Source organism: Gymnoscopelus braueri, assembly GCF_963280865.1.
Source record: "Gymnoscopelus braueri genome assembly, chromosome: 15".
Taxonomy (NCBI): Eukaryota; Metazoa; Chordata; class Actinopteri; order Myctophiformes; family Myctophidae; genus Gymnoscopelus; species Gymnoscopelus braueri.
In genome coordinates, this window is record NC_137620.1 from 25960109 (window position 1) to 25987981 (window position 27873).

Here is a 27873-nt window from a genome sequence, read left to right on the forward strand (position 1 = left end):
CATGTCCTTTGGGTCATCCTAAGACATCCTAGAAGGGGAGCCCAAAAAAATCTGAAACAGGAAGTGAGTTATTGACCAAATTGAAAATGGCCGCCTAGTGTTGTCGATTGACTCAAAAGACAACTAAAGAATCTCCAAAAAGTATAAAATGTGTCACACATGTCCCTTGGGTCATCCTAAGACATCCTAGAAGGGGTGCCCAAAAAAGTCTTCAACAGGAAGTGAGTTATTGACTAAATTGAAAATGGCCGCCTACAGTGTTGGCGATTGACTCAAAAAGCCTATAGAATCTCCAAAAAGTATACAATTTGGCACATATGTCCCTTGGGTCATCCTAACACATCCTAGAAGGGGTGCCAAAAATAATCTGAAACAGGAAGTGAGTTATTGACTAAATTGAAAATGGCCGCCTACAGTGTTGAAAGATGATGCAAGATACCTACAGAATCTCATAAAAGCATGAAATGTGGTACAAATGTCCCTTGGGTGATCTGAACGCATCCTACAAGGGGTGCCCAAAAAGGTTTTAAACAGGAAGTGACCGCCTAAAGGCAGTTGACACAAAAGAAAACATAAGGGGACGTCATAAAAGTGTATAATTTGGTACGTACATTGAGTGCTTCTTAATATATCCTAGAAGGGGTTATTTATCTGTTTGCTTGTGTATTAAACTTTTTAGGAAGGGACCATGTTGAAGAAATTCTAAATGGCTGTTTAAACAGTTGACCATGGCAGTCTGCATATTATGCAGACTCAATACGACAGGTTATGCAGTGCATAACTTGCCGTATTTTGTAGTCTACCTTCTGTTTTTATTTCTACATCACTTATTTATTTTACTTTCTGCATAATTTTTTTATTGTACTCTTTGAATCTTCTTTATTTATCTAACTCTCTGCATATTCTCATTTATTTTACTCTGCATCTTATCTTACTCTGCATATTCTTATTTTACTCTCTGCATCTTATTTATTTTGCACTCTACATCTTCTTGCTTGTTTTACACTATCTTCTCATGTATTTTCTTCTTGATCATTACTGTTTTTTTGTGATTAGTAACTACATGTATTCATGTGTGCCATTTCGCAATTACCAGCACATTGGCATAATGCTCTGCAAGGTAACCCAGCATCCCGGCATCTACACTTTCTCGAACAGAAGGGCTCAGCTTTGCAGCCACACTTGAGTTCTCTACAAACTTAAGCAGCCTCTGGCAAGAGTGTCCATAAAGGTGTCCACGAATCAGCGACTTTAATTTATTTGTCAGGAGATGGTAGAGATTGCATAGCTTTCAGGCTTCTGGACCAAATGCTAGATTGGCTGCTCGATTTGAATATTGTAGCAGTGCAGCCCGTGTGGGAGGAGTGTTTTCCATTGAGAGACTATTCAAACTTGTTTTGGCACCCCTTAGGATGCATTCAGATCACCCAAGGGACATTTGTACCAAATTTCATGCTTTTATGAGATTATTTTTTATGAGTGTCTTTTGCATCATCTGTCAAGACTGTACACAGCCATTTTCAATTTAGTCAATAACTCACTTCCTGTTTCAGATCATTTCAGGCACCCCTTCTAGGATGTCTTAGGATGACCCAAAGGGACATGTATGCCATTATGACATTCTTTAGTTGTCTTTTGAGTCAATCGACAACACTGTAGGCGGTCATTTTCAATTTTGTCAATGACTCACTTCCTGTTTAAGATTTTTTTGGGCACCCCTTCTGGGATGTCTTGGGATGACCCAAGGGACATGTCTGCCAAATTGTATGCTTTTATGAGATTCTTTAGTTGTCTTTTGAGTCAATAGATAACACTGTAGGCGGCCATTTTCAATTTTGTCAATAACTCAGTTCCTGCTTAAGATTTCTTTGGGCACCCCTTCTAGGATGTCTTAGGATGACCAAAAAGACATGTGTGCCAAATTGTAGGGTTTTATGAGATTCTTTAGTTGTCTTTTGAGTCAATCGACAACACTAGGCGGCCATTTTCAATTTAGTCAATAACTCACTTCCTGTTTCAGATTCCTTTGGGCACCCCTTCTAGGATGTCTTAGGATGACCCAAGGGACATATGTGCCAAATTTTATGCTTTTTGGAGATTATTTTGGTGTCTTTTGAGTCAACGGTCAACAGTTTAGGTGGCCATTTTGAATTTTGTCCATAAGTCACTTCCTGTTTAAGATTTTTTTGGGCACCCCTTCTAGGATGTTTTAGGATGACCCAAGGGACATCTGTATCAAATTTCATGCTTTTATCCGCCGCGTAACGATTTGGCCATTTTTTGTGCTTAGTACCCCCTACTACTAAGCTCCTCACTGTAGTCTAGAGCGACACTCTCCGGTTGCACGTAAAGAGCATGGATGCCAAGGAGAATGCACCCCTTATCCTATTACTTCAACTCATATTGAAGGTAATTTGACAATGCAAGCAAAATGCAGAAAGCGCCAGAGTTAAGCTAAGTCGGAAATCACTAGAAAGGCAAGTCGAAGGATCAGTGCAAAGAGGGAAGGTTTTGTGAGGAAATTAAGGAGAGAATGTCTATTTAAGGTATGCCACCAGACCTGTCAGTTGCCCCGCTGCCCTATAAAGAACTCTACGATGAATTCGGCCCTGAGCGCTGTGTCCCAGACATTCAGACAGACACTCAGACACTGTCTGACACAGCCTGAAGCTGTGTAACAGTCACATGCCCACGCTCTCACACATACACACGCGCAGGCACACGAACGCGCATGGAGGTTGATAGACACATCAAGGCAACCACAAACAGATACGCTCTCAGTGTGAGAGAAAGAGTGAGACTTGAAAAAGAGATATAACTAGTAAAGGGGAGGGCAGAAGAAGGGGTGGGGAGGTAGAGAAGGAGCCAGGCGGTCATAAACGACTGATTCCCCAAGGCACATGCTCACCCCAATATGACCTTCCCAACATCATAGCACCTGCTGCATTATTCATAACTCAGTACCACACCTTCTGTTTATGCAGAGAACTTGAGTTTGTGTTGCCACTAAGCCGAACTCCATGCACCATTGAAAGAGAAAGTCAATGCAAGTGTGTGTGTGTGTGTGTGTGTGTGTGTGTGTGTGTGTGTGTGTGTGTGTGTGTGTGTGTGTGTGTGTGTGTGTGTGTGTGTGTGTGTGTGTGTATCTGGCTGGCTGCTGGGAATAGTGAGTAGGTAGCCGGATGATTCAGCTCCCAGAGAAAAGAGCAACTGTAAACAGAAGCCTTTTCCTGCTGACAAAGTCATCAAACCTCAAGGGTGCTGTGCTACTGGATACATTTAGACAAACTATGGACTATAGGCCAGTGTGTGTGTGTGTGTGTGTGTGTGTGTGTGTGTGTGTGTGTGTGTGTGTGTGTGTGTGTGTGTGTGTGTGTGTGTGTGTGTGTGTGTGTGTGTGTGTGTGTAGGATCTTAGGGCACGGTGGATTTGGGTGCATTGACTGACATATTGGAGCCATCTTAGCTTGCGTCGCAATAACGCTGATCACAGCAATATGGTCGATCTTTCACTGCCTCATCCTCTCTCTCTCTTTCTCGTCCTCTGCAGCTCCACTTTCTCTCCCTCTGTGTGTGCTTCTCTCTCTACCTCTGCACTGAGGACTACTTTGTTGAGCCTTTTCTTTTTATGTTTTACTTCATCACCCAGTGGGGAGCCATCACTCTTCAGCGTGTCGTAACACTGTCAACCTTTCTCCCGTTTCACACAGGCTGGATTCGTCTTTATCTCTATCTGGGGGAAATAGCTAGACAGAGGCGTAATCCTCAAGATTCCCTTTCACTGTCAGCGTTTTTTCGGTGGAGGGGAAGGGGACAGAGCAGAGGAGAGGAAGAAAGACAAAAAACAGAGGCATTTGATCTCCTAGACCTAGAGTGTTTAGTTTTTTTCTGAAATGATCAGATGTGTCATTCTTTTTTCCTCCCAATTCTGAGAGGTTTGTGAGGCAGCATATTAAGAAATAAAGCATGCAGTACAGTATAATACAGCATGAAGCAAAGCAGTCTAAAAACAATGAATCACAAACATCAGTCAATGTTTGTAATTGGGTGTACTCAATCCCACCCTAAAATGTCAGACCAGAGAAAGGCTGGATAATTAACCAATATATATAGAAACTGATATTTAGAACCAATAACCGACTTATAAGTGAATAATCGATAAGCTAGTTTTTTTAAATATATAATATATGTATATTTCTTATACATCAATGAATTGACATCAAAATTCATTAGTGTGATTAAACACTTAACCCTGTCTTATACTTCGTTGTACAATGGTGGTGCACACAAATAGGTTATCTACAAGCTCACATGTTACATTGTGACGCGTTGTGAACTTGTAGATCTGCTATTTTCACTTTTTTATTTTTGTATAACCGTTCATTAATCGTGATATTGATTTGAAGTCATATCACAGAGCCCTACTTTTGTGTTTCAAAAGAAACTCACTGTAGGGTTGTCATGGTGATGAAGGGGCGTGTCTGGGAGGGGGTTCCCACAGAGGCGAGGGGTTCTGAACACCGACGATCTCCAACGTCTCTCCTGGGACAAACTTCTTGCATTCAAGCCTTCTGAAAGAGAGGTGAGGATGCAGTGCATCTTGGAGTAAGCATTATGTCAGAGCTAATGAAATGTGTGTGTGTGTGTGTGTGTGTGTGTGTGTGTGCATGTGCGTGTGCGTGTGTGTGTGTGTGTGTGTGTGTGTGTGTGTGTGTGTGTGTGTGCGTGCGTGCAGGCACGTGCGTGTGCACTCGCGTGTGCACTCATGGCAAAGTCAGCCAAGCAAGGTCAGCCAGTCTCAGCGCAGCCTGACAGCTCCGACGCAGACACGTTGTCACTACACGATTCACAATTGTGATTATGTATGTGAGTGTGTGCTCCTTGACTCAGCAATGTCTCAGCAGCCAAGCCCCTGCGCTTCCTTCCTGTGCACTGTAATGTGAGCAAGCTAATAACATCCCCAGTCAGCGCTGAGTGAGTCTCCTCAGCAACACTCTCATCGTCAGTAGGATGATGATATTATAAGTCTGGCACAGAGCCAGGTCTACAGTTATTGACACCATATGAAGAGCCGGAGCTCCCTCTACTGCAAGGTTTCCTAAACTGAAGGTTTAAGTAAAAGTATCAATAGCCTATTGTAGAGATAGTCTGTTGCAAGTACAAGTTCTGTATTAAAAATGTACTTGAGTAAAATACAAAAGTCATCAAAATATTCTTAAAGTACCAAAAGTAAAAGTATTCATTATGTGTTCGAGTTTTCAAATGTATAAATAAAATTTCCTTTGCGACACGTCGTGAGCTTGTAGATCTGCTATTTTCAAATTGCCAAAGTATATACCGGTATATAGGTCTAAAGTGGTTTTGTAATAATAATCAAAATCTACAAAGTAACTAGCAACTTAAGTTTTCAAATAATTATAGTGGAGTAAAAACTACAATATTTGTATAATTATTGAGAATTGGAAATATCTCAAAATTTTACTTAATTAAGTACAGTACTTGAGTAAATGTACTTGGTTACTTTCTACCACTGCTTAAGACCCAAAATGGGTTGTGGACCCATTTCTGGTGTTTTCCCGCAAAATCAACTTTAGCCAGCCAGGTCCCAATGCCACAGAGTAATCAGCTGAAATACTAGTGCTATTTCAACATTTCACAAAGAGCCCAATTCCCCCAGAGTGAGGAGGATTATGAGAGAACTGTGGCTCAGCTTCAAAGTGTTGCTCTAAAAAGATGGTAATTTAGTTACCATTGCGGTTTGATGGTGCCACTGCCAGCACAGTCTTTCTGTTTTCTTTTAGTAGATAGTTTATTTGAACTCCCTGCCTATTTGTTCGTGTTTCTTGATAAAAAATGTCTAATATGTGAATGATTCTGTTTGTTGGTGGTCTAAATTTACACCAACAAACACTGCCACACAGATTAATAAAAAATATATACAAAAGCAATCAACAGATTAATTGCACCCTAAAGGTAGGTACGTGATTTTCTTTGGTTAAAATAAATGTTAAATAGCTCTATATTCTGAAAGCACTCATTGCTATAGAGTGTTTGTTCAGTTACAGGAGTTTCCAACTATTTATTAAATAGGTTGGGATACCAATTTTATCCAATCAGGATAGAGAACTCAGTCAGGACACAGATTAAACAAGTGAAATTGGCAGTGATGACACAAATAAATGAGCAGACAAAATTGGAAATAATTAATCTGATAAATGGGTACTCTCTCCTGATTGGATGAAAATGTATCACCTACATGAAAATGGATTTTAAGTAGGACTAGTAGTAGTACCAGTAGTTAATATGACTGTTTCCTTTTCTTGTATGGCTTTATCGATCTTCCTGTTCAGTGTTCTGCTTTTACTGTCAGAAAAATACATGTCTTCTTCAGTACAGGGTTTGAGCTTCTTGCTGTGTATAGCTCTCTAGCACACTCTACTGGTGAATGGAATTAGTGCCAATTTGTCAACGACCCTGGCCTAAAATTTCACAAAATATTTCTATCAATTTCTAATACAAAACACTTTCTTAAAAAGGTTTATGATTTGCGAAATATCAACAACTAAAACTAATCTCAGATCTAATCTAACTATACTAGATATACAATACAATACTTCTCATTTAAATTGCTGTAGGGCTATTATTTGAAATGCTTCCATTATGCAACCCAGAGTATAGTTGAGGAATGTATATTTTTATACATAATGCCCACCGCCAATAAATGTTACTCCATTGCCCACATTCATTCAATGGCCATTTTGCCCCAAACTCGTAATCAGGGGGTGGAAAACACCACTCTCCGAGTATGAAGTAAGAGCATAATGGCAGCCTGTCTACCTGCAGGGGTCATCAGCGGCTCATCCCCGTTCTTCAGCCTCTCCTCTGGGATGACCCCCAGATCAGCACCTCTGCCTCCACCTTCCATCCATCCCTGTCCCTCCATCGGCTGGACAAAAACACAACCACGCTGCGTCTCCTTTTCCATCAATCCCTGAATGCTAGTCTCTATACCTGCCTCCATCCTTCCATCACGCTCCACCTCCGATGTTCCCTCCATTACATTTATCATTCGGTTGCCAACAGCCGGGTCATCAGATAGCAGTCTTGTCTTGCTTGGCTTTTCCTGTACCAGTGGCCTCTCTGTACAGTGAGCCTGTTCAGGTTTCTTTTTACTTTGACCCCAATTTTGTTTCTTGTCCTGCTGCATTGTAGCTTCAAAGTTCCTGTTTTCGACACAGACCTGGATGCTTTCTAGACCATGGGTATGACTAGCACCTGCAGAGATTTCTTTACTCTTGTCAAGTTCACACTCAACACCATTTGTCTCTGGTGTAAGCCCCTTGACGTGGGAATTGCAGCCAGGTGTAGAATCTACTGTACCACAGTCAAGCATTTCATCTTGCACATGTATGGTGAACTCATCTCTGTCTGCCTCTCCACTGTTTCCTGTGACATCTTCATCCATTTGATAGACTGATTTTCTTTCATTGTGATCCAAAATGAGGTCTGCATCTACCACTTCACATCCTACCTCTACAGATGTAGCTCTATTCTGTCGACCGTGCACGCTCTCCATTATTTGAGCTCTTCCCGCTGAGATCTCTTTCTCTAGAACTACTCTGTGGCCTGACTCTTCCTTTCCACCTTGTCCTGGCATTATCTGTCCATCACAGTCCATCACCTCTCTTAAATGACCACTGTGAGGTAGAAGCAGATCTTCAAACATGGCGGTTCCAGACTCAGGGACCAGACATACGCCTCCATCTTCTGCATTAGTGCATGGTTGATTTTCTGGTGCTACATCTTCAAGTTCAGGGTGCGAATCTCCTGCACCTAGTATTGCATGACCAGACCGGTTCTCCTGCTGTACCTTTGTTCCGTGAATTTCAGCCCTTTGAATACGTTTTAAACTGGTGGGGTCAGCATCACAGGCCAAGGCAAGCTTGTCTCTTTGGGTCACACGGTGCTCTATTCTGGGGTTGAATGTGTCATCCGAATTCCCATCCTCAGGGGCAAGGCTGAGGATGAAACAGGGCTTGGTTCCTTCAGATGACCTAAAAGAGTAAGAAATAAGTAAGACATTTAAATAAATTCAGTATTTCTTCCTAACCTCCCTTATCAACAGTCTCTGAATACAGGCAGTAGGACATAGCAGTTGAATTTGATCACATTTAACAAGGGGTATGTGAATGTGAGGAGCAATAAGTGGCTCTGTGAATTAGCTAATATATGCTTACAGTATAGGACATGCCTTCTCCCTGGAAATCTCAGGCTTCATCCATGTGAAATACAGATGTGCATGTGCGTGTGTGTGTTTCTACTTCTAAGGCTACTCACTCTCTCCAGGAACTGTCACGGTGCTTAGCAAGAGTCTGGGGAGTGTGTCTGCCTCTGGAGTTGGAGGGGATTGGCTCACAGGAAAAGTTTGGGCTTGGGGAGCTTTCTGTCTGGGAGAAGGAAAGGGCTTGGCTGCATTGGTAAGCAGGGGGAAGGTGGTGGTTCTCTCTCTGGGAGTAGGCCTGGGAGTACAGATAGCCGGCTTGGGGGTACGTGCTTCTGTCCTGGGAATATGAGGACTGAGTAAAGGAAGAGGCCTGGGATGACTGGGAGCAGGCTGGAGTGTTCCTCAACCATAATCTGCATGATAGAAGGAAAAGTATTACATTTAGGGGTCAAAATACAATACCAGCTATACAGTATTTAAATAATTATTCCGTAGTTAGTGAAAAATAATGAAACCCGCTGTAATGTTTTCAGCAGACATACTGTATGACAGTAAATAATGTTTAAAGGTGCTGTAAGTTATTTTAATGTTAAAATAAGTGTTAAATAGCTCTATATTCTTGTAGTAATCATTGCAAGTGTTTGTTCAGTAACAGGGGTCCTCCTGTCTGCATCTGTTTAGTGTATACCAATTGTGTCCAATCGGGAGAGAGAACTCATACAGGATACAAGATACTGTAAACGAATAACATTGGAAGTCAAAATTGCAACTAGAACGAAATTGGCAACCCACCTGAAAATGGATTTTATGTTTATTTAAGATATGGACAGACCCCTGCTACTGAACAGAGTCTATACCAATGATTACCATCAGTCTATGCATGTGTAAGGTTATTTTATGCATGAAACATTATGGTCAGGTGAACTCACTGATCTGAGCCTCCATTTCTCCGCTCTTCTTGATTTCTGGTCCAGCTGCCTTCAGCCTGGTGTGCCCCCTGGCTGGCATAAACCCTCTCCACTACCACAGAGGAGTAAACATCAGCAATTGTGGTCATAAAATGTGTGACTAATGAGAAATCAAACTGTTTTGATTGGATTTGAAGATTTATCAGTTTCCAGTTGGTGTTCAACTGTACATATATTGAATTGTTGATGCATTTACATGTAACGTTTTCAAGCCATGTAACGCATTTAAACCACATTCGTTCAACCCCTAATAAACCTGCATAGCAAAACGGTATGAAAAACCATGCTGTCCTTGTCTCTGTACCCTGGACTCACTGTTCCTGTAGCGGGTTCTGTTGGGGTGCTGCAAACTAGGAGCTCTGAGGGCGGCCAGGATCTTCTGGGCCCACTGGGACAAAGGACCAGAGTACAAGCTGCTGCCAGAGCTGTCCATCTCCACCTCCTTTCTACACCTCTGCCCTGCCCTGTCTGATGATCTGACACTCCTACTGTTGTTACTCTGCCTGACAATCTACCTCTATATCCCTTCACATCAGTGTCCTAGACAAGACAGAGGAGAAACCAGTGTTACTTCTGTACTCAGATAATTCCAGAGGGTTAAACTCTTACAGTGTGAAAATAGAGCCCTTTTACAGGTAAAATCCAGAGCGTTAATATTAACTCTTTGAGTAAAATGACTGTTTAGTTTAGATTATAATTCTCTGTAAATATATTCCGGTACAGAGACTCTTTCATAAACTGAAAATAAAAAAAATTACAAAAAGCCCAAAAAAGGGGGGGGGGGGGAAATAAACAAATCGCATAAACATTTTATTACATCTACATAAGCATATAGAAAACAGACAGACAAATGGAAACACATTTCAGAAGAACGTTAAAACAAGAGATTAAAACCACTCCCAATATTCCTTTCATTAGTTGTGATTTCTTTTGAAATAAACAAAAAGCTAGTAGCAGAACAAACAATTCTACAACATTTTATTTGTGTGGCAGCAGATGCTATGATATAGACATCACTTTTCTGTGAGTGAGTCAACTCAAAAGTCAACTCAAGTCTTCCCAAGTTTCCATGCTGGCCAAGGTTTCCCAGTTTAAAAAGGCTTCGGTTGAGATCCGTAGACTTCACCCACGTTTTGAGTTGTTCCACAGAGGCTCAAGGTCTTGAACCCAGGGTTGGGTTGTTCACCAACTTGATACATTTCAAACTTAGTTTGTGTTTTTCTTATGAGTGCTGCACTCGCCCCGCCCGTCTCTTTAGATAGCATTTTGTTACTGCCACTCTCCCTTGGAGGCTGTTTTGCCCTCCTGGTCTTCGACCACTCTCTGTAGCAGCAAGGGGTCCCGATGGAAGTAGATGTACAGCTCCCTCTCTCTCCTGAGGAGGACGCTGCGCTCCAGCTGGGAGCGCTTGGCCTTGACATCGTCAGTGATGTCTTGCATCAGATGGTGCAGGCTCTTTAGTTGGGACTCAACCTCCACCAACTTCACTGACAACTCCTAGGGAGGAGAGACAGCAAGGACACAGAGAAGAAAGGGATTGTCTAAGTCAGGTTGTAAGAATGGTAGAGACTAATGTTCAGTGGCTATTTTGTATACAGTACACACACATGTTAGAGCTCCGCTTCTCAACGTCAGGTCCGGGGACCACCAGGAGTGGACACTTTTGGGTCTGAATCTCTGAGAGTGCGCAAATGGAAGCAAATTGACCTGTAATGGTTCCATTTGTACACTCTCAGAATTAAATGAACAGAGGATTTTACAATGTAGATTGGGCTCCCAGAAATAAATAAAAAAAGTTTCAAATGGGGGTCAGTGGCATAATGCATATCAAACTAGTGTAACCCTATGCTATATACAGTAGGCAGGGGTACGTATGTTCCTTTAACACATTGATTGCTTGATTGCCTAGATCGAGTTAACTCGTTTTTAAGAAAAATTTTTTTTTTTTTTTTTAATTTGACCCAAAGACCAAGGAGATATGATTTGTCGAAGATCTAGACTCCCATCCACTTCCTTGTTAACTTAAAACTTAAAAATGTTGTATCTCAGCTCCTGAGTACCTTTTTTTTCAATGTAAAAACCCTGGCATGAAAATGCAAAAAATCTGAAATAATTCTGGCAATCAATGTGTTAAGTGGTTGGTGGGCTGAGCACACCGGCGAAGAGTATTATGGTATTGATCTGTTGTTACTTCTGCTCTGGTGTAGAGAAAAAGCGGTAGCGAGCAAGTGATATTTTGTTGTTACTACGGCTGATACAAGTTAGAACCCTGGCTGTTCATGTGGATTTATTTAATCTATTTTTGTTATTAAATCACCAGTTCTCCAGCACGGTCTCCTTTTTTCTTTTAGAATACCGGTAGATTAATTCACAGAGCGGCAATCATAACTGCGGTGTCAAGCGGGTGCCGCTCCGCACCACGACACCGCAGCGCTCTGTGGATTCGTCTATAGAAGAAAGGATAAGGATTACTCTGAAAAGGAAGGTGGTTATACTAGGGGTCCTTGAAATGAAAACTTTGAGAATCACTCATTAGTAATCTAGAGTACAATATAAACCACAAATGCCAACTCTGCATTGTCATTCAAAAGGTCATGAATCACGACATCATCATTTATGTATACAGGTGAGAAAGCACAGAATTACAGTGTTTATGGATGATATTCACTCCAAACTGAACTGAAATCTGGTGGGAGAAAATATTAATGTTAGGGCCAACTCAGTTCTCATCTTCAGTTAACCTGAAATGGAAGGTTAACTGATTTCATCATGAAATATAAAAATACCACAAGGAAGGAAGGAATTTTATTGAAGGAGTTTCTTAAATTTAAAAAACAACTACTTGAGACAAGTTACATGCAGTGTTTTATATCAAACCGTGTTTTCTTATGAAATGGTTGTCATGAGTAAAATGTATTTTTTAATACACCGTAAATGTCAAGTCAAATCTATTTATATAGCACATTAAACACAAATTGTGCAATACAAAAAACACTCAACCGTGCTACCAGCTTCCCTCACCAACAGTGGCTTGTATAGAAGTAAAACTCACATTCTGTCCTGCATACACTTCATATGCACTGTGGCACTGGCGGCGGTGAGTTAGAGAAGGAGTAAAGAGGACTGTACAGTACCTGTGCGTTGGGGCAGAGCTCCTGGTCTGTAAGGGCCGTGGGACGTACCTGCGGCTCTAAGACCAGCTGCTGGAGCTCTGTGTGCGTGGCGCTGTGGAGCATCTTGTAGTCGCTGGAGAGGCGGGCGCCCGTGTAGCTCAGTTGGCGCAATGCCCCTGCCAATGCCTCGCGGGTTGACCGGAGGTCGGTGGCCAGGTTGCGGGCAGCCTTGTCCAAGGCCTCGTAGGTGTGGAAGGGGTCCGCTTGACCAGCATCAGAGTTGCACTTGTACGCCTCTAGGATCTGGAGCAGCCTGAGGGAGAAGGAGAAGACAGTGACTTGAATTCAAACTGGTGATATGGATCAATGTGTGTTACAAGAGTCAATGGCAGCCCTTCAGAGCCCAAATGAGCATTTTCTTGACTAGAATTTAGGAATAATAATTCATTAAATAATAAGGGTGTAACAACTGACAGACCTCAATTCGTATTTCTTTAATATATATACATTTTTGTAAATTGTACTCAATCAACTACAATTTATAATAATGAAGTTAGATTAACTTTATAAGTTAACTTCACATAAATTAAGTACATTGGACATTTGTGTTTCTCGGCAAGATTGATATATTAGGCCTAGTTTCAGAAGTTATCGGACAATCTTTTATTTCAAGCATGTAATCATAGTGCATCATATGTAGGTTATTCATGGGAGATATGGCATTCTAACAACAAAAGGTGGGCATAACTTTGGTTGCTGTTGAACATACATTTGTTTCAACAATCATTTTCTACCTTGTGCCATGTTAAATAAACAAAATTAAGGTATTGGACTCCCATGATCCCTGCAGGAAAGCAGTTGTGCAGTTACTGCCAGGTTACTGCAGTCAAAACCTAAACAGCATTGCCTAATTTATGCTTCACCTTCAAGACAAGATCCAACCCTAGAACGCTTCCCGCTCACTGAGATCAGCGAACACAGGAAGGCTGTTTGAGCCTTTCCTCAAACACCCTAGACTTCACACTTCCTAGACTTTTCTCCCGTCTGACTCTCAAACTGTGGAATAAACTCCCCCAATTTTCCTGTAGTCCAATTTTCCTTCTTCAGAGTCCACCCACCTCACCCCCTAGCACTTCACTCTCCTTCTATCCCTTCTTGTCACCTTTTTTCGATAGATGGTAGTTTACAATGCAGCCAGATATACTGTATGTCACTTGCTCTCAAAGTTATTTAGATAGTTGTTTGGACAGATGCTAGATTGTCATTGTTTGCCTGGTATCCTAGTTTCTTTGAGGCACTACACACTTTTTCTCTCTGCTAATTTGACTATTCACCTTGTGACTATTCACCTTTTTATTTGTTGACTGGATTTCATTTTCATGCTTACTCTGCTTATTCTGATCTCACACTTGTAAGTCATTCTGGATGAGAGCACCTGCTAAATACCTAAATAGTAGATTGGTAATAACTCAACCATGCAGTTCAGAGGGCTACATAATAACAGTCAGTCAGTCACACAGCTGCCATGCTCTCCATACCTGCTGAAGGCTGTGTCCTTGGAGCTGATAATGGGACTTGGTTTGGGGTTGATGGCCAGGTCTGGGTGGGCCATGGCCTCCATCCTGAGGGCTGCCTCCTCGCCTGCCTTCACCAGCCTGCAGCGCATTTTTTCCAGCCACTCCAGCAGCGTCTTCCAATTCCTCAGCTCCATCCCCAGGGCCAGGAGCAGCACGTCGAAGGAGGACTTCTGATGGAGAAGGTAGTCACGCACCTGTGTATAAAGATTGACGAACAGACGGAGAATGGCATGGATAACAGTAGGATGGACAATAATAGTAAACAGTAAGGCAAGACTGTAGTAGATTCTGAGGAAATAAAAACTATACCATGGTTCCATCTAAATGGAACCTTTATTTAAAAACGAATTCAAATCTAATCAGCAGAATCACACTGCAGGATATCAACTGCAGTTCAGTGACGTTTACTTTCCACCAGACTGTCATGGATGATATGTCTAACTAAGAACATCAAAGAGTCGCCCCGCTGGCATGGCTAACTAACCTGGTCCTGTTTGGAGGTGTAGTAGTCCTGCCTGGCCAGCTGCAGAGCCAGATCTCCCCTCACCACAGGCACGTTGACCAGCCTGGCCGCCTCCCTCAGAGCGACGGGCACTGGGCCGTGAAGCAGGGCCTCCAGCTCTGCCTCCACAGCCTGAAGCTCCCTCCTGGACACCGTCTCACGCACTTGTAGAGAGGAGGCAGTGGAAACACTCTGATAGATTGAAAACACAAAGTGGAAGGAAGGAGTGAGTAGGAAAATCTGAACTCAAAAGAATGGCTTTTTAAAATAAATAAAACAAAAACAATCTGTTAACGATTTAAAATAAATAAAAACTTTGAATAAACTAGACGATATTGTAGGTGAATAATCACTCATCACCATTTATAATTCCAAATTGGTATGGTAATAATATACACGGTAGAGCAGAGAAGATAAACCATGACTGTACTTTTTTACCTTGGCAAGAGAGCACTTTGCAGACAGGCAGTCTATTCCAGCCTTGATACTGTTCTCCTGGGCCTTGGCCTTCAGCAGCTGGTGTTGAGCCACAAGATGAGACCACTGAAGCATGGCCATCTCCTTCATCCTCCGGTCCACCGGTCTCTGCCCTTCCTTCTGCAGCTCCTCCTCCTCTTCCTCCTCCACTCCGCAGGAGCTGAGATCCAGGACCTGAAAGCGTTCGGGGGAGGAGTTCGAGACAATATCGGAGATTCCCTCAAAGAATTGCTTCTGGGTGAAAGCAGTGAGGGTTTTGGTGTTGAGCTCTTCCTGTTGCAAGTAGGGCTCTAGGGATAGCCGGGAAAGGAGGACCGGGATAGTTTGGGGCCTGGAGGGGTTCAATGGGGCTACGGTTTCTCCATTTCCCCCTTCCTGGGCTTTCGATTCTGGTTCAACAAGGAGGTGCAAACCCAAGTTGTTCACCTCGTCCACTAAGGATTGTAATGAGGCATTGTTGCCAGCGTTCTCAGCTCCAATAGCAGCAATGGCCTCTTTTAGCTTGCAGGAGGCACTCTCCCGCTCTGCAGCCAGACGCAAATTAACATCAGAGCGAGTGGTGCCCAAAACCTGCAGCTTGTTATAACGATGTTGTTTCAACTCCTTCTCATTGCGAAGGGCCTGAAGCTCTGCCTCCAAGTCCTCTATGTTCACGTCGCCCTCCTCCACAAAGAAGGAGAAGGAATTGGATGAAGGTCCCAAGATGTTTCCACTGTTGCCGTCTGAAGGTGCAATGGTCTTAAGGACCTTGCTCAGGGCAGCTTCATCCAGAATGGGCTTTCCAGAGTTCCGTAGCTTCTGAAAGGCACGCGCCTCCTCCACCGCGATGACATTACTTGTATTGATGGTGCGGCAGACGAAGCGCATAAAGTGCAGGGTCTCCGGGGCACATTCGAACAGCCAGTCAAACTCTGAGGCCTTCAGAGATGCTGCACCAGGGTAACCGAGGCGACCAATTGCCTCCACAAACTGGGCACCATTCAGCATGGTGGCGGTTCAAGACTGCTAGCTATTGTGTCAAACCGGTTGTACACAGTGGGGATTAAGGAAGATTACAGAGAAGCAGTGGAAGTAGTACAGCATCAGTCATCTTATTTAAAATGCATATGACTCATGAGCAAAACACCACATCTGGAATCAAGATTTGTATTTGTTACATCTCATACCAGCACAAAAGAGTAGAAGTCATTAAGAATACTAAATTAAGATGGATGTACATTCATCATAGCACACTGAGGTGCTTGAAGGTGCTGTGGTACTACTTCTTAACATTATGTTTTATATATATATTTACGTATATGTATGTGTGCATGTACCTTTATGTTTGCATTGTGTTGTGGGTGCAATCTTAATGTGTCAGGGACCTACCTGTGTGTAAGATTGAATATTGTATAGTGTGTGTGTGTGTGTGTGTGTGTGTGTGTGTGTGTGTGTGTGTGTGTGGGGGGGGGGGGGGGCAGTGGTGGAAGTAATACTCTATTTTTACGGTTAGTGCTGGTAGTGACAATGCATTCTAGAAGAGGCAATAGAAAAAGTAACGTGACGCAGACCATTTAGGTTAGCATGGGCTAACATTAGCCACATTACACTTAGCTAACAAGAAAGGCGTCGAGGCGACGCCTGTGTAAGTTGTCAGTTCCCGTTAACTACAAGCAGTGCGTATGTTTGTATCATCTTACCAACAATGGGAAGAGGGCAAGAGGCGAGGAAGACGTTATTTAACATTTATCACGAACTCTTTTTGATAGTAGGTTTTTGTTTTGAATGAAAATGCCCGCCGCTGCAAACGAATTGTACGTCAGGGATCACGTATCACGTTCTGTCAGCTTATTGCGTCATACGTCACAACGCTCCGCCCGAGACAAACGTTCTCAACCAATCAAGTTTAGAGGCAGCGGTGGAAAAAGTACTCAAATGTTTTACTTAAGTAAAAGTATCAATACTGCAATGTAGAAATACTCTATTACAAATAAAAGTCCGAAATTAAAAAATTATTTGAGTAAAAGTACAACAGTATTGGTATGAAAATGTATTTAAAGTACCAAAAGTAGAAAGTACTCGTCATGCAGAATGTCCCATTTCAGTTTGCAAATGTATAAAATGCAAATGTGAAAAAATCATTTGAAAATAGCTGATCTACAAGCTCACAATGCATCGCATCACGACGCATTGTGGGCTTGTAGATCGGCTATTTTCAAATGGCTGAAATCTATAAAGGGCTGAAGTGATTCATTTTATGTTTTGTAATAATAATCAAAATCTACAAAGTAACTCGTAACTAAAGTTTTCAAATAATTGAAGTGGAGTAAAAGTATAATATTTGCCTCTGAGATGTTGGTGGAGTAAAAGTAAAAGTACAGAAAATTGGAAATACTACAGTAAAGTAAAAAATACCTCAAAATTGTACTTAAGTACAGTACTTGAGTAAATGTACTTAGTTACTTAGTTTACACCACTGTTTAGGTTGTACCTCAAGTCCCTCCTCTCCACCCACCACGCTTTCCCTTCTGTTATTTCTCTTCACTCACTGGTAAGTCATCTGGTCATTTATTTACGGAGAACGGCGACTGGTAAGTAATCTAATGTGATGCTTGTCCTTACACATTTTGCATTTAACAAGCTAACTTTAATAGCTTTATAAAGATAGTATCTATCTTGGTTGATGGTCTGTGATACAATTAATCTGCCCACAAAAGGTGTTTGCTGTGCTAAGCAGTTGAGTTAAAAAATATTCAGATGTGTTTGTTTATATTGCTGCACATCTATCTTGCTATTGGAGCAGTAGACTACTAGCATGAAGTACCGTTGTGGTGGTGGTAAAAGCAGTAAATTATTCTCCTGCTGATAACAATGGTAAAGGGATATGAGCTATACATCCCACTATAATATTTATTTTGACATTTAAGTTTGAGGTAACTATGTAATTATGTATGTTGAAGATTAAATTGTACCATAGAGCTATCGAATGTATTGGACATGTTATGAGTTGTCTTTGTGTTGTAGTACTGTATGTTATGATGAGTCTGGTCTGGTGTATGAATGTTATGTATTGATGTAAATTGTGTTGTGTTGTGTTGTTTTGTTGATGATGCTGGTTGAGACCCCAGGAAGAGTAGCTGCTGTAACAGTACAGTAAAGCTAATGGGGATCTAATAAATAAATAAAAAGCACAGAGGCTTATATAATATTTGCACTGTCCTGTCCTGTGTGTGTGTGTGTGTGTGTGTGTGTGTGTGTGTGTGTCTGTCTGTCTGTCTGTCTGTCTGTCCAAAACAAAGAACCATGGTCCAAGCTAAGACGTGGATCCTGGCCAAGCACTTTGAGGGCTTCCCCAAGAACAGTGACTTTGAACTGAAACTGGAGCAGCTCCCTGAGCCTAAAGATGGAGGTAAAAATGTGTTGCAATACTGTACCAGAGGCTAATACCTTGCTGGTGTTCAGTTTAGAATACTGGCAACTTGTACTTAGTGTATATCTTTAGTATAAGGTCAGATAAATCTTTATTGGTCTCAGTGGGGGAAATTCTGGTGTCATAGCAGCAACAGCAATGAGCATGAAACACATAGCTACATAAGATTAAATAAAAACATAAAATAAATAGACTTCGACTAGAGTCTGACACTACACATCTGCACATGGTCTGAGTTAACATGTAAATTATATTCTATCAATAAATACATAAGTATAAATGTACTATCTATCACCAGTTAATATATGCATAAATATCTACGTATAGCCATTGAGTATATGAATTGATATACTGTATGTACAGACTGAATAGGGCTGGATTGGGGTAAGTCCCTGCGACATACTAGCGTCATGTCCAGGGGCCTCACGCTAAGGAAACAGGAGACAGGCTCCTGCCCTATGGGCCTCAGGGCTCGGAATGGCTTACTTACAGACTGAATATACTGTATGTACTGTACAGTTGGCATCAACAATGTCTGGATAATATCCTTATCACATACCTCTGATATTCCCACAGTATCCTGATGTATCTATTTCAACTTAGTATATCCTGATGTATCTGTTCTTGTTGCAGAGGTGCTTTTGGAAACCATTTTTCTCACTGTGGATCCATACATGAGGTAGTTGGAAATGTTTTCATTTTTAAAACAACTCCCGTAATTATCTTTTTAGCCATGTAATATGTTGTACCTTTAGAGGTTCTGTGATCATTGTCATTGATCATTGTTTTTCACTGCAGGCCTTTAAGTAGAGTTCGCATGAACGAAGGAGATGTCATGATTGGAACTCAAGTGGCAAAGTAAGACACACACACACACACACACACACACACACACACACACACACACACACACACACACACACACACACACACACACACACACACACACAGAGAGAGAAAAGGCAGTTTTGTTTACCCTGTGTGACATGCATGCCTGACATTTACTGGAACAGAATATATGCACTGCACCTGCTGTTAATTTCCAAGGCCTTTGATGCTTTGTAATTCGGAGTAAAAACAATGACAGACTTCTTGGCCGGGTGTTCTGAGTGTTCTACCAGATTTATTTCAGTGAGAAGACTTGCAAGACTGCAATCATGTCTAACAAATTACCGCTTGATAATACTTTTCCACTGGCCTCAAAGATGACACAATTGTAAGATCACGCTAACGTCTACTCTATGCCACATCGTGCTATCATACTCTAACGTCCTATCTATGCAATGAACCACATTACATGATTAGACAAGATTAGAGAACACAAAATATTGACATGAAATGTAAAGTGTACAACACATTTTTATAAAGGTAAGGGATATACAGAATAGCAATAATAAATTAACAATTTAACCCATTATTCAGTTATGATCTTATAATGAGTCAGGATCCATTCCGTCTATACATGTCATTTTCACAGAGATATGACTAATTACAAATTAGGGACCTAGAATCATCTTGCTGAATCTTCTCACGTTGAGTGAGGTGAAATCAAATGTTTGGAGTCCTACAGCAATGTTCTAAACCAGGGGTTTTCAACTGATTTTGACCCAGGGAGCACCATCCTGACTAAGAGCAACCTGGGGACCACCACTATTGTGCGTGGCGGGTCCATCATAGACCCACCCCACACAATAGTGGTGGGGGGTTCATGCACCACAGGCAGCTGGAGAAAATAGCTATAATATCAATATAATATCTAATAAAATACAGTGATTTAGTTTGAATATGATGGAATATGATTAAGGAGTACTGTGATTATGGTAAGCTCACATTTCATATCACACACACACACCATACAGTAAGAACTCCTGTAAGTTATTAAAAGTTTTTTTTTTTTTTAAGTAAAAAATAAAAAAATAAAAAAATGCATGGCCTGCAATACCTGGTCCGCGGACCACCGGTTGAAAACCCCTGTTCTAAACTGATTAGAATGTTTATGACAGTTAAACAGAAGCAGTGGAGCACTGGATACACTAAAACACTAAATACGAATTGATTTGGATTTATTAGAAAGTATTAAACATAATAACAATTAAGAAACAACTTTTAAAATTCTTAACGGGTGGAGAGGGAGGATGATACTTGTCACTGCAAGGGAGTGTTGGGCAGGAGGAGTGGGACGGAGGCTCTGCGTCCTTCCGGTGGGGGCTCCTCACTGGCAGGTGAGCAAGTAGGGTACAACAGCAGTGACAAGTGACAACACATGGAAATGTGTGTGGGGAGGAATTAATTGGCATAATGACTAAATTGGGAGAAACAATTGTCTAAATCCTTGGTTCAGTAGTCTAGAATTAGATAACCTAGCACTAACAGACCAATCTGTTATCAGATTTTCAAACCAATTTTCCCATACATTCTAAATCTAAACCACCAATCTAACAGGCATTGATTTGGACTTGATCATTAGACTCTGATTATCATTTTCAGTTGTTGTTTTTAGTCCCCCACCCTGATGGAATCAAGGGGGGACTATTGTCGTTCTCTCTGTGTTCGTTCATTCTTCACACAGTAATGTTGACTTTGTGCCGATAGGGGGCGGTCTGGTGCTTTGTGTGGTGTTTTCTTACTCCACTGTGCTGCAGTGGCAGAACAAAGATGAGAATGTTTGTCAAATATTTATTGTTCTTCCTTCCAATTCGCACAGGGTCATCCAGAGTAACAACCCAGCGTTCGCAGTGGGCAGTCATGTCGTTGGTCGGGGTGGCTGGAGGACCCATACTGTCTCCAATGGGACAGACCTGACATCCATCATGCATGACTGGCCTCAAGACATCCCTATGTCCCTGGCCCTGGGCACTGTGGGTATGCCAGGGTAAGATAAAGGAAAGTGAAGCTGGCAGTAGTTGCTAAAGTTGGGACAGTTTTGCAGTTCCCCCACTATAGGATTTAATCAATTATAAAAACAATCACTTTTAATAGAATGATCATTTTTTTATTTCCAATATTGTCGTGCAACACTTGATGTACAGTGTAGGGCTTAAGTTCATACTAATCGATTTAGTTTTGATTTTAGTTTTCAACAAGCAATTGCAGTATATCAATACAGGTTAGGAGAGGAAACAAGAACATCTTGAATTCTCACTAGGCTTTATTTAAACATATCATCTGGAAGTCACTAGCAGCTGTTGTTTTGTGTAGAAACCGAGGTCAGTTGAATCGGTAAATTAGACAGAATCACGTTGTTGAATAACTTCAATGGTACTACCATTGAAGTTGTTCAACAACGTTGAACCAAACAACTTAACTTAAGTTGTTTGGTTGATGTTGTTTTTGGTTTTATCTGAACTTTGTCTTATGACTGGCTGGATGTGTCATCTTCCTCTGACAAAATAAACACAGGTCTGGGCTCCAGATGTTTTCCAAAGCAAATTAGTTATCATGTTTTCATGGCCTTAAAAGAAAGTACTTTTAGGCTTGGATGAACACACCCTCTTGGCTCTACAGAAGCATACTTTGAGGGCTAGACTTAAAAAGGAAACAGATGGCTAACTGACTTGCTAACTGCCTATACTAATTTTTTTGTTTGTATTTCGTATAATAAAATGTAATGTCTCTCTCTCTTTCTTTCAGTCTAACTGCTCTGTATGGCATAGAGGAGGTCTTGGGGCTCAAGGCTGGGGAGACCCTCCTGGTGAACGCAGCAGCTGGGGCAGTGGGCTCTGTGGTTGGCCAGATCGCAAAGCTCAAGGGCTGCAAGGTGGTGGGCTGCGCAGGCTCCGATGCCAAGGTGGCCTTCCTCAAAGAGCTGGGCTTTGATGAAGCCTTCAACTACAAAAGTGTGACGTCACTGGACCAGGCCCTGAAAGATGCCTCCTCAGATGGATATGACTGCTACTTTGAGAATGTAAGCATTCGTCATCGATTACACATTGTACAATTATCTAGCCAGTCACACAAGCAATGCCAACTAATTAGATCTCCCCTTGTAAAGGGTATTGGAGCAAGCAAGTTAGCGGACACAACTCAGACCTGTGTCTTTGATGATTTTATTATACTATTACTAACATTACAATACAAACTTACTCTAACACTTATAGGCCAGTAGGTTATAAACCTAGGAAAGGAAACACAAACGACAACACAATGACAAATTACTGACAAAACTGTAAAACATATCAGAAATACATACATTTATCATTGTGTATTGATTGATTGATTGATTGAATACTTTATTTAGAAGAGCACATGGAAGTACAGTTTACAATACAAGGTCAGCTAAAATGGATCGCTCATAAAAGCCGCAATGGCTTGTTACAAATGAGATCCCCATTTACTCAATTCATGGAGACATTAAAAAACATACAGATATACACTACTATGCAGAACATCATACGAACATTTTAAAATTAAGAAAAACTAAAATAACTAAAAATATGTACAGTAAACAGTTCGATGGGGGGGGGGCTAGGTTATGACTTTGACAGGGGACAGTTTCGAATTGCAGCCTCCAGAAGGTATTTTTTTAGGGCAGTTTTGAAAGTGAGTAGGGTTTTAAAAAGCACTCAATTCTCACCGTCAGCCCCTCGCAGCTCGCAATGGAAAATGACGAACGGAGCAATAACACCCTGGTAACTAGTAACACTGGTCACACTTCGTCTTGTTCAGTGAGCAGAGTATCCACTCTATTTATGTGGTTTGGTCTGCCCATGTGGCTGTAACCTTCTGTTGATTAATCATGTGACTTGTGTATTGTCTTAAATGTTGAAACACAGGCTCCAGCACTGTTCTGTAACAGTGGCTACTGTCCCCCAAGCTCCTTATATATCTAATCAATCAACCCTCTCAACACTCTTATGTGACATGTGCAAAGTCCCCTGATTTCAACACTGTAGGTCAGAGCTGTAACTTTTAGACTTGTATATCTCTGCTGTCGCGCCGGAACCAGCTAAATCCAAAATGGTAATTGTTCAGGAAATGAAAAACAAAATATCAATTTTTCTGAAAATGAAGAAAACCTTATATTTTTAAAACAAAGCAATACTGCCTCATCAAACTTGGTATTGTGACTTTATATATTATCAGATACTTGCATGTGTCATTATATTATCACCACTTTACCCAAATCCAGCTCAAGTGGAGTTAGGAGTTTTGTCCAAACACAAATCCAGCGCAAGTGGAGTTAGGAGGTTTTGTCCATCATTGATAAGAACAGCTGGCAATGGATCTCAAAGCTCACAACACATCACAACGCATTGTAAGTTTGGAGATCAGCTATTTATGGTGAGCGCCATCCTCATATACTAAGTATAGATCAAGCTGAATTCTGTACTTAAACAACTTTTATTTTAACATGCATTGTAAACAACCATGGATCTAACTGTTACCACTGTTGTTCTTCTACAGTTGAGTGCAACAAACAATTCTGCCTCAATACTCAATCATGTATTTAACAAAAGCAATCATGGCACACCAACAATAAATAAATGGCATATAAATACAAAATACATTCATGAAAAATAGAATCTGTAGCCTACTGCACTAACAATAACAACCACAGTTGAATTTACCTATCAACATTTTATTATCACACTGTTGTGTGCTGTGTGTTGCGTGTGTGTGGTGGGTGTTTCTTAGTGCTTTAGATTGTCATAAAAGCTGTGAAAGTCTTTTGGCATGATCTCCTTGAGCTCTTGGAGATGTTTGAAACAAACTCCTGCACACACTCATTCTCTGTCCATTAACATTTAAAAAGAAAACACGAGCAGATGACCTTTGTGAAGACACCCTTCTCCTCTTTACTGGGGTGACATCTATCAAACCTTGCACATACATTCTCTTCTCTTCCCAGTTTATGTTCTCCCAAAAGCATTGAAGAATCTTCTCCCTGTCTGCCTCATACAGAGCAGAGGTTCTCTGAGAGCCTAGGAGGAGGGGGGAGTTGTTTGTTTTTGACGGACAGTTTGAGGGTCCAATGGAGTTAGGAGTTTTCGTCAGAGGCGCTTTTTAATACTTTTCATATAGCGTTGATTTATGAAAAAAAAAAATGAAAATGGAGTTAGCTGGTCCCGGCTGGACACTGACGATATATTTGTACTTATTATGACTAAATATCCTGAAACATCCTGAAATATTCTGAAAATAAGATACAGGAAGGCGCTAGAGGGCCACATGTGCAGGTAACATGCCAATACAAACGCCACCGTTACATCATAATAATGGATTATTCTACACACATACATGTGGCTTAACTGTCATTACCATTAAACAATCTTGGGATGTATTTGTTGATAAACAAGTGTGTCCTTGTTTTTCCTATTTTAGACAAACATAAAGGGTGCTAATATTTTTTGGGGATACAACTGATAATCTTTTCCTTGACGGCAGGTGGGAGGGCCTTTCTCCAGTGTTGCCTTGCCACAGATGAAAAACTTTGGCAGGATAGCCGTGTGTGGAGGCATTTCCTTGTACAATGACACCACGCCACAAACAGGTTTGCGTTGCCCTGCATTTGCTGAGCATGCATCCATGTGTGTATTCACATCAGTCATTGAAAGACAAATGCAATGACTTAGAAATCCTACATGTTTCCTGTGGAAAGGGAATATTTGATGATGTGATATACTTCAGTTTGAAACTAGAGGGAGCTGCTGTCCCGTATTGCAAACATTGGACATAGGTCATACTCATCATTTCACAGAGACTTTACACCTGGCTTCCCTATAATATTTTGGTTTTCATTATAGGTGAAATTTTACAAAAATGTTTGAATTATTAAGTGATAAATCAATCAATCCAACCACCCATTATTTTGTACCACCTCAGGGCCGTACCCTCACCTCACCATGATCTTCAAGCAGCTGAAGATGGAGGGCTTCATGCAGAGTAGGTGGGAACACAAACACCCTGAGTCCCTCAGAAGGCTGATGGCCTGGGTGAAGGAGGTTAGTAATGAAAAGTACTCTCTTGTGTAATGTGTACTCTTTTTGTGCCTTTTTCTGGTTTTAAGCTCAAGAAATGTTGGCCTTCTAATTATACATAGCCTGCGAGTTAGTTCAGGCAGTATATACTCGAGAGGTTACACACTGCGCTTATGTGGGCGCATACGGAGCTTACTACAACGCTATTACACAGACCATACGTCATAGCTGACGTGACATCAGCTGACCAATCAGCGGGTTATTTAAGCTCACCTCAAGTCTCTGTTCATTTGTCCCCTGGTCTGTCCCCTGGTCTGTTGGTATGCAACTGTTTACTCTCACCACCACCCCAGCACCACCAGTGGGCTCTGCTATTGGTTCTGTTCCCCATGGGGGGGTTGTTATGCTATGGTATATCTATCTCCCTGCTCTTAATGGTTAATGATGGCTGTATGATTGTGTTGAGCAGGGAGAAAAATAATGTTGCAGAGCCTGAACGCCAAGATAAATTATTATATCCACACTTGTATTCACATTCGTAATAAAATGTTGGTTCAAATTATTCGTGAGTTATCTGGCTGAACTGTAGTTGTTTGAATATTGGGCAACCTAAAATACAGTAATCATATGAGCCTTAAAGGAAGCTTCAATACATGCTTTGGCCATAATATCTGACATAAACATAGACTCTTTTTCTGTTAATGGCTTTATTTTGTATTTTTTGCAAATGTTTACATTTTCTCAGTCTACCTTAAAACGATACCGAACTTACCTCAATAATTGAGTCAGTGTTGGCTAAACACGATGGAGATCTATAATGGCCACAATCATGCAATTTGATTACAACTGTGATATGTGATTTTGTTATGCATATTTCATCCCTCCAGGGTAAAGTAACGTACAGGGAGCACATCACAGAAGGATTTGAAAACATGCCAGCTGCTTTCATGGGATTGCTACTGGGAGAAAACATTGGCAAGGCCATTGTCAAAGTCTAATCCCAACAAAGATCAAGACACTTTCAAAAACTATATACAGTAGTACTTACTTACTGTACTGGAGATTTTGACACCCACATTAACACACCTTAACCACTTAAGCCCTATTATATCGTTGCTGCAGAAATGTTGTATCTCCATATTTCAACTTTTTATGTTTTTTCGTAAATGAACGCCCTACTTCATCATACAAGAGTGTTGTACAAAAGTAGTGAAAATAGCTGATCTACATCTCACAACGCATCACGAAGCGTCATGAGCTTGTAGATCGGCTATTTTCACTATTTTAAAATAATAATAAAAGAGGAACAGTTTTGGACATGATTTCCACCCGACAGCGACGATATACTTTGTTGTATGATCAATAGCCAAAATAGCCAATCTACAAGCTCACAATGCCTCGCAATGCAATGTGTTGTGAACTTTAAACAATTGAAAGTTTGATAAGTTCTCACTTATAACACATGCCCAAAATAAGGACACCAGGTAGAAAGTGGGTAAACTCTCAGTACACCAAATAAACAGGATTATGTGTATTTGTTAAGGTAACAAATGTTAACTCTGTTGACTTATATTTGTTATACCATGTAATGTTTGTGATAGTTGCTAGGTTTAAGGTCTACCTACCTATCTTAGTTACTGCACTTTGTAGCACACTTGTTTTCTCATATATCTAATTACTGGACCATTTACTATTCATCCAGTTGAGTCAAATATGAAAGTTTACTGAGTGCCTTTTTATAATAAATACTTTTGTTTTACCTTGTTTTTCATAGAACTTTTACTGTCTGTCTCATGTCATTCAAATTAACTTCCAACACTTAAATTGTATCTTGGCCTCTCATCAGCCCCACTGGCTCTAGAAAACAAGTTAATACTAACTGTATAACATTGTGTAGAGCTTGATTTGTATGTGTTTGTGAATTATCATTCTGGGAAAAGGAGAAAACCCTTTTTATCTCAAACATAATGCACCCAGTGTACTGGCCTCAGATTGCCTACTGGAGGTTTTTGTTTGATCAGGAAAAAAAGAAGCTATTTTTATACACTGATTTGAATTTCATAAGGCTGTGGTCTTGTTTCCATGGTTGAGGATGTTGCTACTGCTACTCTATTGTCAAGGAGAATGTGAGATGTGTTTGATGAGCTCAAGAGGATGGCTCCTGTTTAAATGTAGGAAAACGAATGTCAGTGGGACTAAATAATTCAAATGTAATACTTTTGTTTCTTGTCTAGCTAGCAAATATAGGTTTCAATTAAGAGTTTTTAATTGAGCAGATTAATGTAATTAAAAGAGTAATAGAAAGGATGATAACATTCCTGATTGATTGATGAATACTTTATTAACAGTTTGCAAAAAAAAGGTACAGTGGTACAGATTTATACAAAAGGATTCTAAAGGTTAACCCAAAAAGCCTTCTATTGAGGTCCTGTGTATTCAATTCACTAAGACATTTAAAGACAAACAATATGCAAAACATCATATAGGACTAATACAAGTAGTAATAAATAATAAATATATGTACTGTAAACAGTTGGGGTGGGGTCTACTACTAGTCTACACGAGGGCGTGGCATTGCGCATACTTTCATTGCCATTGGCCATTTGCAGCTTCATTCATAATTCAGTCTCTAACAGTAGTAGACCAGAGGAATGTGTCAAGTCATAGTGACTAGAATGAAGGAAGAG

General features: G+C 40.9%; 2 protein-coding genes across 4 annotated transcripts; one reads left to right on the plus strand and one right to left on the minus strand.

The window, feature by feature from the left end:
• Positions 1 to 9988: 9988 nt before the first annotated feature.
• On the minus strand, positions 9989 to 16670 carry haus3 (HAUS augmin-like complex, subunit 3). Of its 2 annotated transcripts, none has more exons than XM_080451265.1 (6): positions 16540 to 16670; positions 14822 to 15869; positions 14366 to 14575; positions 13843 to 14075; positions 12374 to 12617; positions 9989 to 10688 (listed from the first exon to the last, which is right to left on the minus strand). In XM_080451265.1, the coding sequence occupies exons 2-6, from the start codon at positions 15845 to 15847 to the stop codon at positions 10461 to 10463; spliced, it is 1941 nt and encodes a 646-aa protein (XP_080307391.1). In that variant the 5' UTR covers positions 15848 to 15869; positions 16540 to 16670; the 3' UTR covers positions 9989 to 10460. The 2 variants fall into 2 exon arrangements, with proteins under 2 accessions (XP_080307391.1, XP_080307390.1); XM_080451264.1 differs by having other exon boundaries at positions 12326 to 12617.
• A 744-nt stretch (positions 16671 to 17414) lies between these two features.
• LOC308102034 (prostaglandin reductase 1-like) lies at positions 17415 to 26945 on the plus strand. 2 transcript variants are annotated; one of them, XM_080451622.1, is made up of 9 exons: positions 17415 to 17430; positions 18139 to 18248; positions 18903 to 18948; positions 19068 to 19127; positions 20974 to 21141; positions 21900 to 22173; positions 24654 to 24759; positions 25092 to 25210; positions 26074 to 26945. In XM_080451622.1, the coding sequence occupies exons 2-9, from the start codon at positions 18143 to 18145 to the stop codon at positions 26182 to 26184; spliced, it is 990 nt and encodes a 329-aa protein (XP_080307748.1). In that variant the 5' UTR covers positions 17415 to 17430; positions 18139 to 18142; the 3' UTR covers positions 26185 to 26945. The 2 variants fall into 2 exon arrangements, with proteins under 2 accessions (XP_080307748.1, XP_080307747.1); XM_080451621.1 differs by having other exon boundaries at positions 17422 to 17430; positions 18124 to 18248.
• Positions 26946 to 27873: the final 928 nt, after the last annotated feature.

Bases quoted from the DNA above. Each gene is read 5' to 3' on its own strand.
- haus3 (XM_080451264.1), bottom strand. From the start codon at position 15,847: ATGCTGAATGGTGCCCAGTTTGTGGAGGCAATTGGTCGCCTCGGTTAC. The intron at 14,576-14,821 runs GTAAAAAAGTAC...TCAATCTATCAG, and splicing joins CAAAGTGCTCTCTTGCCAAG to AGTGTTTCCACTGCCTCCTC. The intron at 14,076-14,365 runs GTTAGTTAGCCA...CTTTATACACAG, and splicing joins ACACCTCCAAACAGGACCAG to GTGCGTGACTACCTTCTCCA.
- LOC308102034 (XM_080451622.1), top strand. From the start codon at position 18,143: ATGGTCCAAGCTAAGACGTGGATCCTGGCCAAGCACTTTGAGGGCTTC. The intron at 21,142-21,899 runs GTAAGATAAAGG...TCTTTCTTTCAG, and splicing joins GGCACTGTGGGTATGCCAGG to TCTAACTGCTCTGTATGGCA. The intron at 22,174-24,653 runs GTAAGCATTCGT...CCTTGACGGCAG, and splicing joins ATGACTGCTACTTTGAGAAT to GTGGGAGGGCCTTTCTCCAG.